General features: G+C 41.3%; 1 protein-coding gene across 2 annotated transcripts; it reads left to right on the top strand.

Moving 5' to 3' along the window:
• Positions 1-6,516, top strand: LOC113283415. Of its 2 annotated transcripts, XM_026532659.1 has the most exons (14): positions 1-387; positions 497-556; positions 653-712; positions 801-851; positions 1,230-1,567; positions 1,658-1,793; positions 1,891-2,225; positions 2,317-2,452; positions 2,537-2,871; positions 2,987-3,146; positions 3,467-3,831; positions 3,973-4,150; positions 4,356-4,892; positions 5,139-6,516. In XM_026532659.1, the coding sequence occupies exons 1-14, from the start codon at positions 298-300 to the stop codon at positions 6,243-6,245; spliced, it is 3,888 nt and encodes a 1,295-aa protein (XP_026388444.1). In that variant the 5' UTR covers positions 1-297; the 3' UTR covers positions 6,246-6,516. The 2 variants fall into 2 exon arrangements, with proteins under 2 accessions (XP_026388444.1, XP_026388445.1); XM_026532660.1 differs by lacking the exons at positions 1,658-1,793; positions 1,891-2,225.
• Positions 6,517-13,258: the final 6,742 nt, after the last annotated feature.

Genomic DNA, 13,258 nt, shown 5'->3' with positions numbered 1-13,258 from the left:
AGAGAAAAAAGAAAAGAAAAGAAAAGAAAAGAATGGTGGTCTATAACCTATTTATAGTTGTTAGTTTGGATTTCAGTTTCAGTTAAGATCAAAATTCACTAATTCAGGAGTTGGAGTTTTATTTACTTACAAAAAGAAACGATAGACAAAATTCAAAGGCAATACAACCGATTGCTTGTTTAGCATATAATCCTCTTAGTTAGTAGTAGCAAATAAGAAAACTGAATTAGGTCCAGTCCCGCTCTTTTCGTACATTTCACTGCAAATCAAACACATTTCCAACAACAAACTATAAAAATGAAGAGGTTCGCGGCTTGTTGTTTCATCGGTCCATCTTCTAAATCTCGAAGAAGAACAAAAACCCTTAAACAAAAGGATCATTTGCAGGTAAAACCCCTTCCCCTTTTGTCTCTCCCCTCTCCCTGTCGACTTGTGATTTTAATGCCTATTTTTTGTTTGTTTTGTTGTTGAATTCATTCTTGTGTTGTTACACCAGGAATCTAAAGAAGTTATGGAAAACCCACAAGACAACAATGCAGGCAATGCTAAACCTGAGGTGGGTTTATCTCATTTTCCCTCAATTTGTTTCATACTGTATCCGACTTCCTAGTGTTCATAAACTTATGGTACTTTGATCTTTTGTTTATAATAGGAAACCAGAGAAATTCAGGAGCAGCCACAACCAAGAAATGCAGACAATACTAATTCTGAGGTGGATTTCTCTATCTATCTGTCTCATAGGGTATCAGAATTCCTAGAGTTCATAACCTTATGGTTCTTTTAATCTGTGTTCATATTAGGAAATCGGAGAAATTCAGGAGAACCCACAATCAAGCAAGAACAGTTTGGAGGTAGTGTTGTACTCTCCCCATCTTGGTTTCTATATGTTTCTTAAGAAATCATATTTCATGGTGTTATGGAAGTGAACCAATGAAATGACAAACCAAATGTTGTTGCAATTGAGTTTTATACAATCAGGTTTTGTTTCCATACACACTTTTCTTTGAGACTTCTTATGTTTCCATACTGTTCCATGAACCTAGAAACAAAATGAGGTTAATTGAGAAAGAGAAAAACCTAATTGCTTTGCTAACAATTGAACTTCGGCGAAATGTGCTAATTTATTTCTGGAAGATTTTGTGATTGCTTAGAGTTTTATAAGTTATTAGTTTATACTTCTATTTCTTTTTTCTAAGTTATTCATTTACTCTCTTTTTTTGGATTAATAGATTAGTTCTGCCAACAACATCATCCTTAACCATGACTTCTCTGGAGGATTAGATTCCTGGCACCCAAATTCTTGTGATGCATTTGTTGTTTCGGAAGAATCGGGTTATCTGGAAGGAGTAGCAGCAAACTCGGGATCAAAATATGTTGTTACAAAAAATCGCAAAGAATGCTGGCAAGGCTTGGAGCAAGATATTACAAGCAGTGTTTCAACGGGTCTAATTTACAAAGTCTCTGCTTGTGTTAGAGTCTCAAGCTCTCCTCCGAAACTTGCTAAAGTCGTTGCTACTTTGAAACTAGAATACCAAGATTCACCAACTAATTACTTATTTGTTGGGAGGTAATAGAAATTTGCTCTTCTATTTTGTCCTAGTTTTATATTCTTCTCTTCAAAGACAGGAAGTAGATTGACGGGAATGTGTTGTTGCAGAGTTACTGCATCTCATGAGCGATGGGAAAATTTGACGGGTACATTTTATCTGGAAACCATGCCTAGTAGAGTTGTTTTATTTTTGGAAGGGCCTGAACCAGGTGTGGACCTACTCATAGATTCAGTTGTGTGTGAGGTACGTGTTCATTTCTTGTGATGGCTCATCGGCATTAGGTAAAAGCTTTACTGCATAGTCAGTAGCTTTGGCTGAGCTTTTGTACGTTCAATAACAGCGTATGGACAACAACATCATCCATAACCATGACTTTTCTGGAGGACTTAGTTCTTGGCATACCAATTTTTGTGATGGGCTTCTTGTTACAAGAGAAACGGGTTATCGTGAAGGAATATCAGCAAACACAGGCTCAAATTACGCTGTCATTACAAATCGCAAAGAAAGTTGGCAAGGCTTGGAGCAAGATATTACAAGCAGAGTTTCACCGGCTCTAACCTACAAGGTCTCAGCTTGTGTTAGAGTCTCAAGCTCTCCTCCGGAACTTGCTAAAGTCGTTGCTACATTGAAACTAGAATACCAAGATTCACCAACTAATTACCTATTTGTTGGGAGGTAATAGAAATTTGCTCTTCTATTTTGTTCTAGTTTTATATTTCTTCTCTTCAAAGACAGGAAGTAGATTGATTGGAACGTGTTGTTGCAGAGTTTCTGCATCTCATGAGCGATGGGAAAATTTGACGGGTACATTTTGTCTGGAAACTATGCCCAGTAGAGTTGTTTTATATTTGGAAGGGCCTGAACCAGGAGTAGACCTACTCATAGATTCTGTTGTGTGTGAGGTACGTGTTCTTTTCTTGTCATCAAGTAATAGATTTAGCACATAGTCAGTAGCTTTGGCTGAGCTTTTGTACGTTCAATAACAGAGTACATCCAACAACATCATCCATAACCATGACTTTTCGGGAGGACTTAGTTCTTGGCATCCCAATTTGTGTGATGGGCTTTTTGTTACAAGAGAATCGGGTAATCATGAAGGGATATCAGCGAACACAGGCTCAAATTACGCTGTCATTACAAATCGCAAAGAATGCTGGCAAGGCTTGGAGCAGGATATTACAACTAGAGTTTTACCAGGTTCTACTTACTCGGTATCTGCCTGTGTTAGAGTCTCAAGCTCCCATGAAGAACCTTCTAAAGTGATCGCTACCTTAAAACTCGAAAACGAAGATTCATCAACTAGTTACTTATTTATCGGGAGGTAGTAGGAACTTCATCTTTTAGTTTTCTACAATTTCTATCTGTTATTTTAATTTGTAAGTTCATCACTTAGATAATTACAAGGAAATCAGGTTGATGGATGTTCATTTTCACAGAGCTTCTGCGTCGAAGGAGCGTTGGGAAAGCTTGACAGGCACATTTACCCTGGAAGCAATGCCCAAGAGAGTGGTTTTCTTTCTGGAAGGGCCTGATCCAGGTGTAGATCTACTCATAGATTCTGTTGTAGTCTCCTCCTACATTGTCAGCAAGTGTCAGGTACGAGGTTTTTACCTTTCTTGCTGTATTGACTTCAACTTAGAGCTTCAGTAGACAATAAGAAGCTGTGGATGTTTAGTAGTTAATCTAATGTCCCATAAAATGTACTTAGAGATTTCCAATACTATTTAGAGTTTAAGCCTTAAGATTTCCTATCTACGAAGGAAATAATGTGCTGTGAGTGTCTTTACTTTCCACGAACTATGTTTACCATGAGGATTTGTTTGAGATGTAGGCTATTGTGGTATGACCTCTTAAGATTTGCTATATAGTCTCTAAGGATTAATAACTAAAATCCTTTGTTTGTTACATGTGAGTAGCCTGAAATTGCTAAACCTTTCAATGATGGAGATAAGAATAGAGATGAGAGTATCATACTGAACCCTCGATTTGAGGATGGCCTTAACAATTGGTCTGCAAGAAGCTGTAAGATTCTCGTACAGGAATCCATGGGAGATGGTAAAATAGTTCCATCATCTGGAAGATACTTTGCTTCTGCAACGGAAAGAACACAGATCTGGAATGGGATTCAGCAGGACATAACTGGAAGGGTGCAACGGAAACTTGCCTATGAGGTAAATGCTGTAGTTCGGATTTTCGGGAACAATGTCACTACTGCCGATCTCCGTGCAACGTTGTTTGTTCAAATACCGAACCAGCATGACCAATACATAGGCATTGCCAAGTTAGTTTTCTCCTACTTCTCTGATTTCTTTAGATAACTCATAAGTTTTGTATTTCTGCTGCTTGCCTGTACCGTAAAGAGTAAGGATTTTTTTTGTCTCCTTTCTCAAATCACTGAAACAAAGTCGTTCCTGTTGCACAGCTTGCAGGCAACTGATAAGAACTGGGTACAGTTGCAAGGGAAGTTCCTTCTCAACAGTTCGCCTTCAAAGGTAGTCGTTTATTTGGAAGGGCCACCTCCAGGAACTGACATTCTTGTAAATAGTTTCCTAATAAAACATGCAGCAAAACTGCCTCCTTCACCTCGTCCACCTAATAAGGTTAGTAATAGTAACATCGACCTTTTACTACACCTTAAGTTAGAATGATAAAAAGTTATTTTATTTCAAATAGATTGACTATTTGACTCAGTTTTCATTCAGTTCTGCCAGTGATTGAATTTGAATCTAAATGTTCAATAATAATCATCTTTCTTGTTGGAACCTAACAATTCTCTGATCCCAAAAACTGTCATCTGTTTTGAAGAATGTGCCTTATGGTGTGAATGCAATTCGGAACACTAATCTTAATGATGGCCTAAATGGGTGGTTTCCACTTGGTCAATGTACTTTGTCCATTGGTACTGGTTCACCTCGTATAGTTCCTCAAATGGCAAGAGATTCCCTTGGAGCCTATGAACCTCTAAGTGGTCGCTATATTCTTGTGACGAACCGAACACAAACCTGGATGGGGCCAGCTCAAATGATCACAGATGAACTGAATACCTACTTAACATACCAAGTATCTGCTTGGGTTCGACTTGGTTCTGGAATAACTAGCCCTCAAAATGTGAATATTGCTCTTAGTGTTGATGGTCAGTGGGTCAATGGGGGTCAAACTGAAATTGGGGATGACCGGTGGCATGAAATTGGGGGTTCTTTTAGGGTCGAGAAGCAGCCTTCTAAAACTATGGTTTACATTCAAGGTCCTTCTGCAGGTGTTGACTTGATGATAGCAGGACTTCAGATTTTCCCAGTTGATAGGAGAGCAAGATTTAAACACTTAAGGAGGCAGACGGATAAGGTACTTTTCCTTCCATTATAGAACTGAAATTGTTATGTTTCACACTATCCATCAGTGGCCATCTCTTGCTAGTATCTTGGTGTTGACAAACGTAACAAACTCATACACAATATGCGAACTTTTGTTATGGAGCATTATTACTTGATGTGCAATGATTCAAAAGTTATCACTCCGCCAATTTTGGTTAATAATTTTTGTGATACATAAAATACAGATTAATTAACTTTTTCTATATTGCTGTCTCAGTTACGCAAACGTGACGTCGTTTTGAAATTCTCTGGATCGCCTACTTCAGACACCTTTGTTAAAGTCAAACAAACACAAAACAGTTTCCCCTTCGGAACATGCATTAGTAGAACCAACATAGACAATGAAGACTTTGTTGATTTCTTTGTAAAGAATTTCAACTGGGCTGTGTTTGGAAACGAGTTGAAGTGGTATTGGACAGAGGCACAGCAAGGTAACTTCAATTACAACGATGCTGATGACCTACTGGATTTATGCGCAAAGCACAATATAGATGTCAGAGGTCATTGCATCTTCTGGGATGTTCAATACAATGTCCAACCTTGGGTTCAATCGTTGAACAACACTGATCTAATGACCGCGGTTCAAAATCGTCTAAAAGGTCTTCTAACACGCTACAAGGGTAAATTCAGACACTACGATGTGAACAATGAGATGCTTCATGGATCTTACTTCCCAGATAGGTTGGGAAAGGATATCAGGTCTTTTATGTTCAAAAGTGCAAACCAACTTGATCCATCTGCAACTCTTTTTGTGAATGATTATCATGTGGAGGATGGATGTGATACTAGGTCTTATCCAGAGAAATACATTCAACAAATTCTTGGTTTGCAAGAGCAAGGTGCACCTGTGGGGGGAATTGGAATTCAAGGACATATTGATAATCCTGTGGGACCTCTAGTCTGTTCTGCCTTGGATAAGCTGGGAATTCTTGGGCTTCCGATTTGGTTCACAGAATTGGACGTCTCTGCGGAAAATGAATATGTCAGGGCTGATGATTTGGAGGTTATGCTCCGTGAAGCGTTTGCTCATCCTGCTGTTGAAGGAATTGTATTGTGGGGATTTTGGGAGCTTTTTATGAGTCGAGATCATGCACACTTGGTTGATGCTGAAGGTAATGTTAACCAAGCAGGTAAGAGGTACCTTGCGCTCAAGAAAGAGTGGCTATCTAATGCCCATGGGCATATTGATGATCAAGGAGAGTTCAAGTTTAGAGGCTTCCAGGGGTCATATGATATTGAAATCATGACTTACTCGAAGAAAGCTGTTAAGAAGTTTGTTGTTGATAAAGGTGATTCACCACTGGTTGTGACTATTGATTTGTAGATAATATTCCTACTATTCTTTGATCTAATAAGGTAACGTCCTGATCTCTCCGGGTTGTTCATAATGTATAGTTGATGAAAATATTGAATAAATGATGTCTTGTACCCTTGTTTTTCGTTCGAAAAATTATTCTCTGTCATTTGCCAGTGGCATTGTACATGAAATTTTTCTGTCAAGTGATGCATATATCGATTCTACTGTAAAGAAATAAGTCGATCAGTAAAGATGTAATACTAATCTATTCGTGTTTATACTGTAACTTCCTTATACTATTTCTTGGTCTCTTTGTAATTTGAAGGCATTCCAAGCTATAAATTCTGCGTATCTGTATGGTTAATCTTTGCAAACGTAACAATGTGGCAACTTATGTGAATAATTTCTCTTAATCATTGTAGTTCGTCTAATAAACGCAAAATAAACGAAACAAAACCGAAGTACAATTCTAGTTCGTCTAATAAACGTAAGATAAACGGAACATAACCGAAATTGGATGTATAATTGTAGTTCGGCTATTTGGCAATCAATATCAGTCAGTTTCAGTCTGCATCACCGGTACAGTCGTATCGTATCAGCATTAGTAGATGCTGATGCCGCAGCTGTACCTTATCTACGGCAAACTATGGTAGACAGACACTTCCCACAAAAAGAAGAAAAAAAACAAAATGGGAAAGGGAGTTTTGCTTGGTGGGTCGAATAAAAGTGGATTTAAATGACTATGAAGATGAGACGATGACGTCAAACATCATCGTTTACATGGGTCCTAATGTTACGTACTTTCCTAGAAAGTTCATTCATCATTTTCATTATCAATTCCATCCCCACTACTTATCATCACCTGCGAGTCCGCGACCACAATACACTATCTCTATTCCGAGTTTCACTTGTTCCTTGGTGGCCCTGCAATATCCAAGCTATGTACACCGATTTATCGCAGGTAGTGTTGGACGTCCTAACTAAAACCTGCACAAAAGAGATGGTAACTGTATGTACACCTTTCATCATTCACCACGTGTACAGAAAGAGACACGTGGAAGGCATGCAAAACAAGATATCAAAACATGATAACAAGCATCTCATCAGAAGATGCCACCGGTCAGCAGATCTGACGGTCAGGGACAGAGGATCACAGAGGTATGATGGCTTAGAGGAGCACCAGATAATACCCCTTGGGTGTTAATACACCGAATCCCGAGGAAGATCCCAGATCAACGGCTGAGAGGAAGTTTGATTGACACAGATGTGACCAGACAAAGAGACACTTGCCTGACACGAGCAGACACCCATCTACCCGCATTAAATACCAAAGAGATATACACGTGTCAATCAGCTCGTGGAAGAGGCGAGGATAGCCCTTCGTATTCAAGCTTAGGCCGCAGCATATGCCGAAGTCCTCTGCGTAATGGGCACAAAGCACAAGAAGATAAGATCACAACGACACCTCAGAAGTGGGACCCACGTTCCAACCCTATAAATACCCCTCTCCACTAAGAGAGAAGGGGTCGACCAATCCAGAGCAATTATAGGAGAGAGAAATAGGAAGAGTAAGTAATCCCCCTACTTCCGCAGACCCATGTACACTCTAAAGTCATTCGACTATCTTTGTAATCATTCAATACATAGTGAAACACCATCCCCGTGGATGTAGGCCTTAGTGCCGAACCACGTAAATCTTTGTCTTATTTACATTTCAGCACTTTACATTCAGCGTTGAACTTCATGTGCTTTACATTTATACTTGATTCTCTGTTTATTCCTTTATACGAACATTATTTATGATAATATTCGACTAGACAATGACAAGCTCGAAGGCTTTGAGTCGATGAGTCGATGAATCGATATAATCATCCCCTTTACACATACGACGTACAATTTTAGAATTAGAATGTATGCGAAAATTGTTTGTGAACACGTGGATGGCTTCGTGATTTATGTGTTCACAATCTGGCGCTAGAAACAGGGACTTTGTCCCGGTAAAAGATTTATCTTATCCTGTGATTTCACCTTAAACGCGCATCATGCTTGTGCCCTATTCTGGGTTCAGCGTGCTTTCAAAACCTTTTTTATTCTGGGTTCATGGTCTTCATTTTCACAAAAACCATTTCAAAGCAGAAATCCATGGCTATCTATCACAGATTTGCACGTGAGGCGTTTTTCTTTTAAAACTAAGACTTAATAATCCAGATTCATGAGTTCTCGCTACGGATCTTCCTTTTCAAGAGTTTTCCTTTTCAAAAGTAGTCTGAAAACAAGGTCCATGATTGTTTATTAGAGGATTTGTATTGCGAAAACTAGACCGATGGAGTATTTATGTTTCTCTTTTATTAAGGCCCTTGGGCAGCTCATTTCCTTTTATTCCACAAATTTTTGTGGATACGAATGGCACTAACCCGATCCTCGTGGATATCTTTGGTTCTCTTTATTTATTCCCTTATGCAGAAAAAGACTAAAAATGGAAAAGATACTAGAGGCAGGAAAAACCAAAGCCTCATCAAAGGAGACACCGAGGATTACCCCGGTCATGACCCGAAGCAAGCAGAAAGGAGACAAAGCTAAAACAGCTACTCAGAGGCAGGATGCTGCGGAAATCACCTCGCCTATGAACACTAACTCCATTGCAGCCGCGGCTCTCAAATCAGCAGCCACAAAGAACAACGCAACTGTTGCAGCCCTCCAGGCTACAGAAGCTAACAAGACTTTGGTTTCAAACCAAATCCATCAACAAAGAGAAGGGGTGGCAGAATCTATGACACATCAGCCCGCACATCCACCAGTGTTCGGAATGCCGTCAACCAACGGTCAGAATCAAACCATACCAGTGGTTTTAGTACCGCGGGTGGAAGCTCAACCGAGGGGACCAAACTTGGAGATACCAACAATTGAAGCTGATCCTCTACCACCCTTAATACACACAGTAGACGAAGGGGGAACTATGGCCGTAGGGGTACAAGCCGGGACTCCCAATCAGGGATCAAACCAGTCCCAACGACTGATGGTAGAGCTCGAAGAATTGAAAAAGAGCCAGCAGGTTTACGCAGATGCCGTAGCTCTTCTGGCAAGAGAGAACCAAAACTTGAAAGACAGGATTGCCCAAAGCACGAAGACTAGCCAACAAATGGATGAAGCAAATTCTAAGGCACCAGAGCCTAATCGAGACCGAAGAATCATCCTAGCAAACGCCGCTAGGGGAAGCAGTGCATCCGATCCGGAATATTCCGCAGAAGACTTAGACTATTATGACAGTGAAGTTCGAAGAAAGAAACGCTCAACTGAGCATGAGAACGTGGGATATTACCGCACAATGGAAGAGCTACGTGATGAGATGATGGCCGAGATCAGGCAGTTAAAAGCCAGAGGCGGAGGAAGGCTTGAAGAGGTGATGAAAGAGGCTAATTCCACGCCCCTAACTCATCGCCTGGCAAATACCCCATTCCGTTAAAGTGCCTTGTCCCAACTTTTGAATGCTATGACGGATCTAGTGATCCCGTGGCACATATCCGGTATTATAATCGTATCTTATCCCGATGGAGTCAAAACGACGCCGTCCTCTGTAGGTATTTCCCATCAAGTCTGAAGGGATCGGCTTTGTCTTGGTTTGACAACTTGCCACCTGATTTCATCAACTCCTACGATCAACTCGCAGAGAAATTCTTGAGAACCTACATGTACAACAAAGATGTAAACACCGGAATGGATAAACTTTTTTCTCTGGCAATTGGTTACAAGGAGAACACGAGGGAATACACCAACAGATGACACAAGATCTGCCAAGCCATAGGGAGTGTGGATCCCGTAGTGAGCATCAACTGCTACAAGTGGGATTAGATCGAATGAGTCCACTATTTGTTGAGATCCACGGAAGCGTACCTAAGACAGAAGGAGATCTTCGAATAATTATTGAGAAGTATGCTCGTCTTGAAGAAATCCAGCGTGAGAACCCGAGGGCACAAACGCAGAGGTCTCACCGTACCAATTCCGCAGAACAAACCAGCGGGGCCAAAAGAAATAGCTCAGTGGAACGACCGCACGACGATATGAAGGAACGAAGAGATGAATGACGAAAAGATGATCGAAAATTCGAAGATCAGGTTTACACGAAGCTCAATGCTAGCTATGCTCGGATCTTGCGAGAGATCAAAGGAAGGGAAAATTTGGAGTGGCCTGGTCTAAGGGAAAACAGCCCCCAAGTACCGAGAAGTCTAAAGATTACTGTGAGTATCATTGCTTCAATGGACACCAGACCGAGAAATGCAAAAACCTCAAAATAATGATCCAAAAATTGATTGATGCTGGCGAACTCAAGCAATACATACGAAAGGAAGTCACCGTGGACAGATCCAAACGAACCAAGCAAGTCCAACTTCCAGAGGCAAACTGCACAATCAACACCATCTCGTGTTCCTAAGCCGCAGGGCCCTCACTTACAACGCAGATAGGAAAGAGGCTACGAAAGCAGTTCGAAGACCACTGAGAATTATATAAGATTGATGGCGTAGAGGTGGACGAGCACGAAGAGTGGATGAACGCACCTATCATCTTCGATACTGAAGATATCGAAGAAGATATGGAAGACCATAACGATCCCTTGGTCCTCACACTACCAGTGGCCGGATGTAACCTCAAAAAGATCCTCATCGACGGGGAAAGCTCAGTGAACGTTCTATTATACGACGCCTTCAAACGGATGAAGCTCCATGATGAACAGCTGTTGACCTCTTATTACACCATCTACGGGTTCAACGGAGCACCCACAAAGCCATTAGGAGACATCGTGTTGCAGGTGAACGCCGGGCCCATGAAAGTAGAAACAAGATTCAGCGTGGTAGACGCCCCATCCCCCTATAACGCCATTATTGGACGAAAGTGGGTACATAAACTCAAGGGAGTGGCAGCAACTTACTACCAATATCTCAGGTTCCCTACACCCGAGGGAGTAATGGAAATCAAGGGAGATCGGGTCTCTGCAAAAGAGTGCCAGGACACTCAGGATCGTATCAACAATGAACAGGAAGAGCAGCGAAAAACCCGAAGGATCAAAAATAAAGAAGCTGCGAAAAAAAAGGCCATAGACCTGTTCCTCAAGGAAACCGCAGGGAAGGGCTTGACAAAAGATGATAATGTCCTTAACACAGAGGCAAGTACTTCAACAGCTAACGAAGGACAAAAACATACCAAAGAGCAATTAAAGAACGTCCCAGTCCTTGGGGACCCGAAGCCGGTGTTCACACCAGTGGAGCCCGTAAAAGAAATTAACATAGGAACGAAAGAAAACCCGAAGATGATCAAAGTAGGGACCATAATGGACGAAGAAAGAGAAGATTCCTTAACCAAATTACTTAAAGAATACGCGGATGTATTCGCATGGAAGTTAGGAGATATGCCGGGGATTGATCCAAAAATAATCCAACACGAGCTGCGCATCAAACCAGGCACGCCACCTTTCAGGCAGAAAATAAGAAAAGTTGCACCAGAGTATCATAAGGCAGTAGAAAAAGTACTTCGGAAACTACTAGAAGCAGGCTTCATCAAGGAAGTCAAATACCCTACATGGATCTCCAACATGGTCGTCGTTCCTAAGAAAAATGGAGGGTTTAGGATATGCATCGACTTTACTAACCTCAACAAGGCATGTCCAAAAGACAACTATCCCCTACCGAGCATATATCAACTAGTTGAAGCAGTGGAAGGGTACGAAGAGCTGTAATTCATGGACGGATACTCTGGTTACAACCAAGTAGCCCTGGCAGAAGAAGATCAACCACACACAACATTCTGCACCCCGCATGGCCTTTATTGCTACACTAGAATGTCCTTTGGACTTCGAAACGCAGGGGAAACTTACCAGAGAATGGTCGATGCTATCTTCAGGCCATGGATTGGTAGTACCCTAGAAGTCTACGTTGATGACATGCTCGTCAAAAGTAGGTTGCGCAAAGATCACCACCAGGACCTGAGAGATATTTTCGAAGCAATGAGGAAACATCACATGAAAGTAAATCCAGAAAAATGCACCTTCGGTGTCACCTCAGGGAAATTCCTCGGATATCTGGTAACAAAAAGGGGTATTGAGGTAGACCCCGCGAAGATTCAGGCCATAGTGAAAATGCCATCTCCGAAGAATTTAAAAGAAGTGCAAAAGCTCAATGGGTCCTTAGAAGCCTTGGGCAGATTTATTGCCCGATCCTCGGACAAATGCAAACATTTTTTCAATATTCTCATAAAAGGGAATAAGTTTGAATGGACCGCAGAATGCGAAGAAGCCTTCCAAAGAATCAAGGAATACCTGGCTTCAATTCCAATCCTGCAGAAGCCTGATCCTGATGAGGTTTTGGCATTGTACATAGCAGCGACAGAAGACGCGGTTAGCGCAGTATTGGTCAAAACCAATACGAAGATAGAACAACCTATCTATTATGTCAGCAAGACCCTCAATTCTGCGGAAAGGAATTACACGAAAATCGAACAACTCATCCTGGCATTAGTATGGGCTACTCAAAAGCTGAGAACCTATTTCCTAACTCACTTCATCCGCGTCCCATGCAAAGCACCACTGGAAGCAGTCCTCAAAAGCGCGAGAAAAGTAGGTAGAATAGCCAAGTGGAACACCCACCTGGACCAATTCAACATCATTCATGAAATTCAACATTCCCAAAAATCCCAAGTATTGGCGGATTTCTTAGCAGACCTCCCCCTGGACAACGATGAAGAGATTAGGGGAATACCAGAAGCCGACGAGGAAAGAAAGGATCCAGTTGATGTCCTCGAACCCACGAGTCAAAGACAATGGGAAGTCTTCGTTGATGGTTCCAAAAATAAGGAAGGGGAAGGAATAGTCATTGTCATCACCACCACAACTGGAGAAAGGATCGTACATGCACTCAGGTTGGAATTCAAAGAGCATACTAACAACATCGTCGAATACGAGGCAGTCGTACATGCCCTCCGCTTGATAATAGAGATGGGGGTAACTCATGTAAGACTGACAAGTGATTTACAGCTTGTCATACGGCAAATAG

This window comes from Papaver somniferum, chromosome 5 (assembly GCF_003573695.1).
Source record: "Papaver somniferum cultivar HN1 chromosome 5, ASM357369v1, whole genome shotgun sequence".
Taxonomy (NCBI): Eukaryota; Viridiplantae; Streptophyta; class Magnoliopsida; order Ranunculales; family Papaveraceae; genus Papaver; species Papaver somniferum.
Note: the sequence above shows the minus strand (reverse complement) of the source record. Positions and strands in the feature narration are given on the sequence as shown.

Excerpts from the sequence above, each read along its gene's own strand:
- LOC113283415 (XM_026532659.1), top strand. The coding sequence starts at position 298 with ATGAAGAGGTTCGCGGCTTGTTGTTTCATCGGTCCATCTTCTAAATCT. Across the intron at positions 713-800 it reads CAGACAATACTAATTCTGAG|GAAATCGGAGAAATTCAGGA; the intron begins GTGGATTTCTCT and ends TGTTCATATTAG. Across the intron at positions 1,568-1,657 it reads AATTACTTATTTGTTGGGAG|AGTTACTGCATCTCATGAGC; the intron begins GTAATAGAAATT and ends GTGTTGTTGCAG.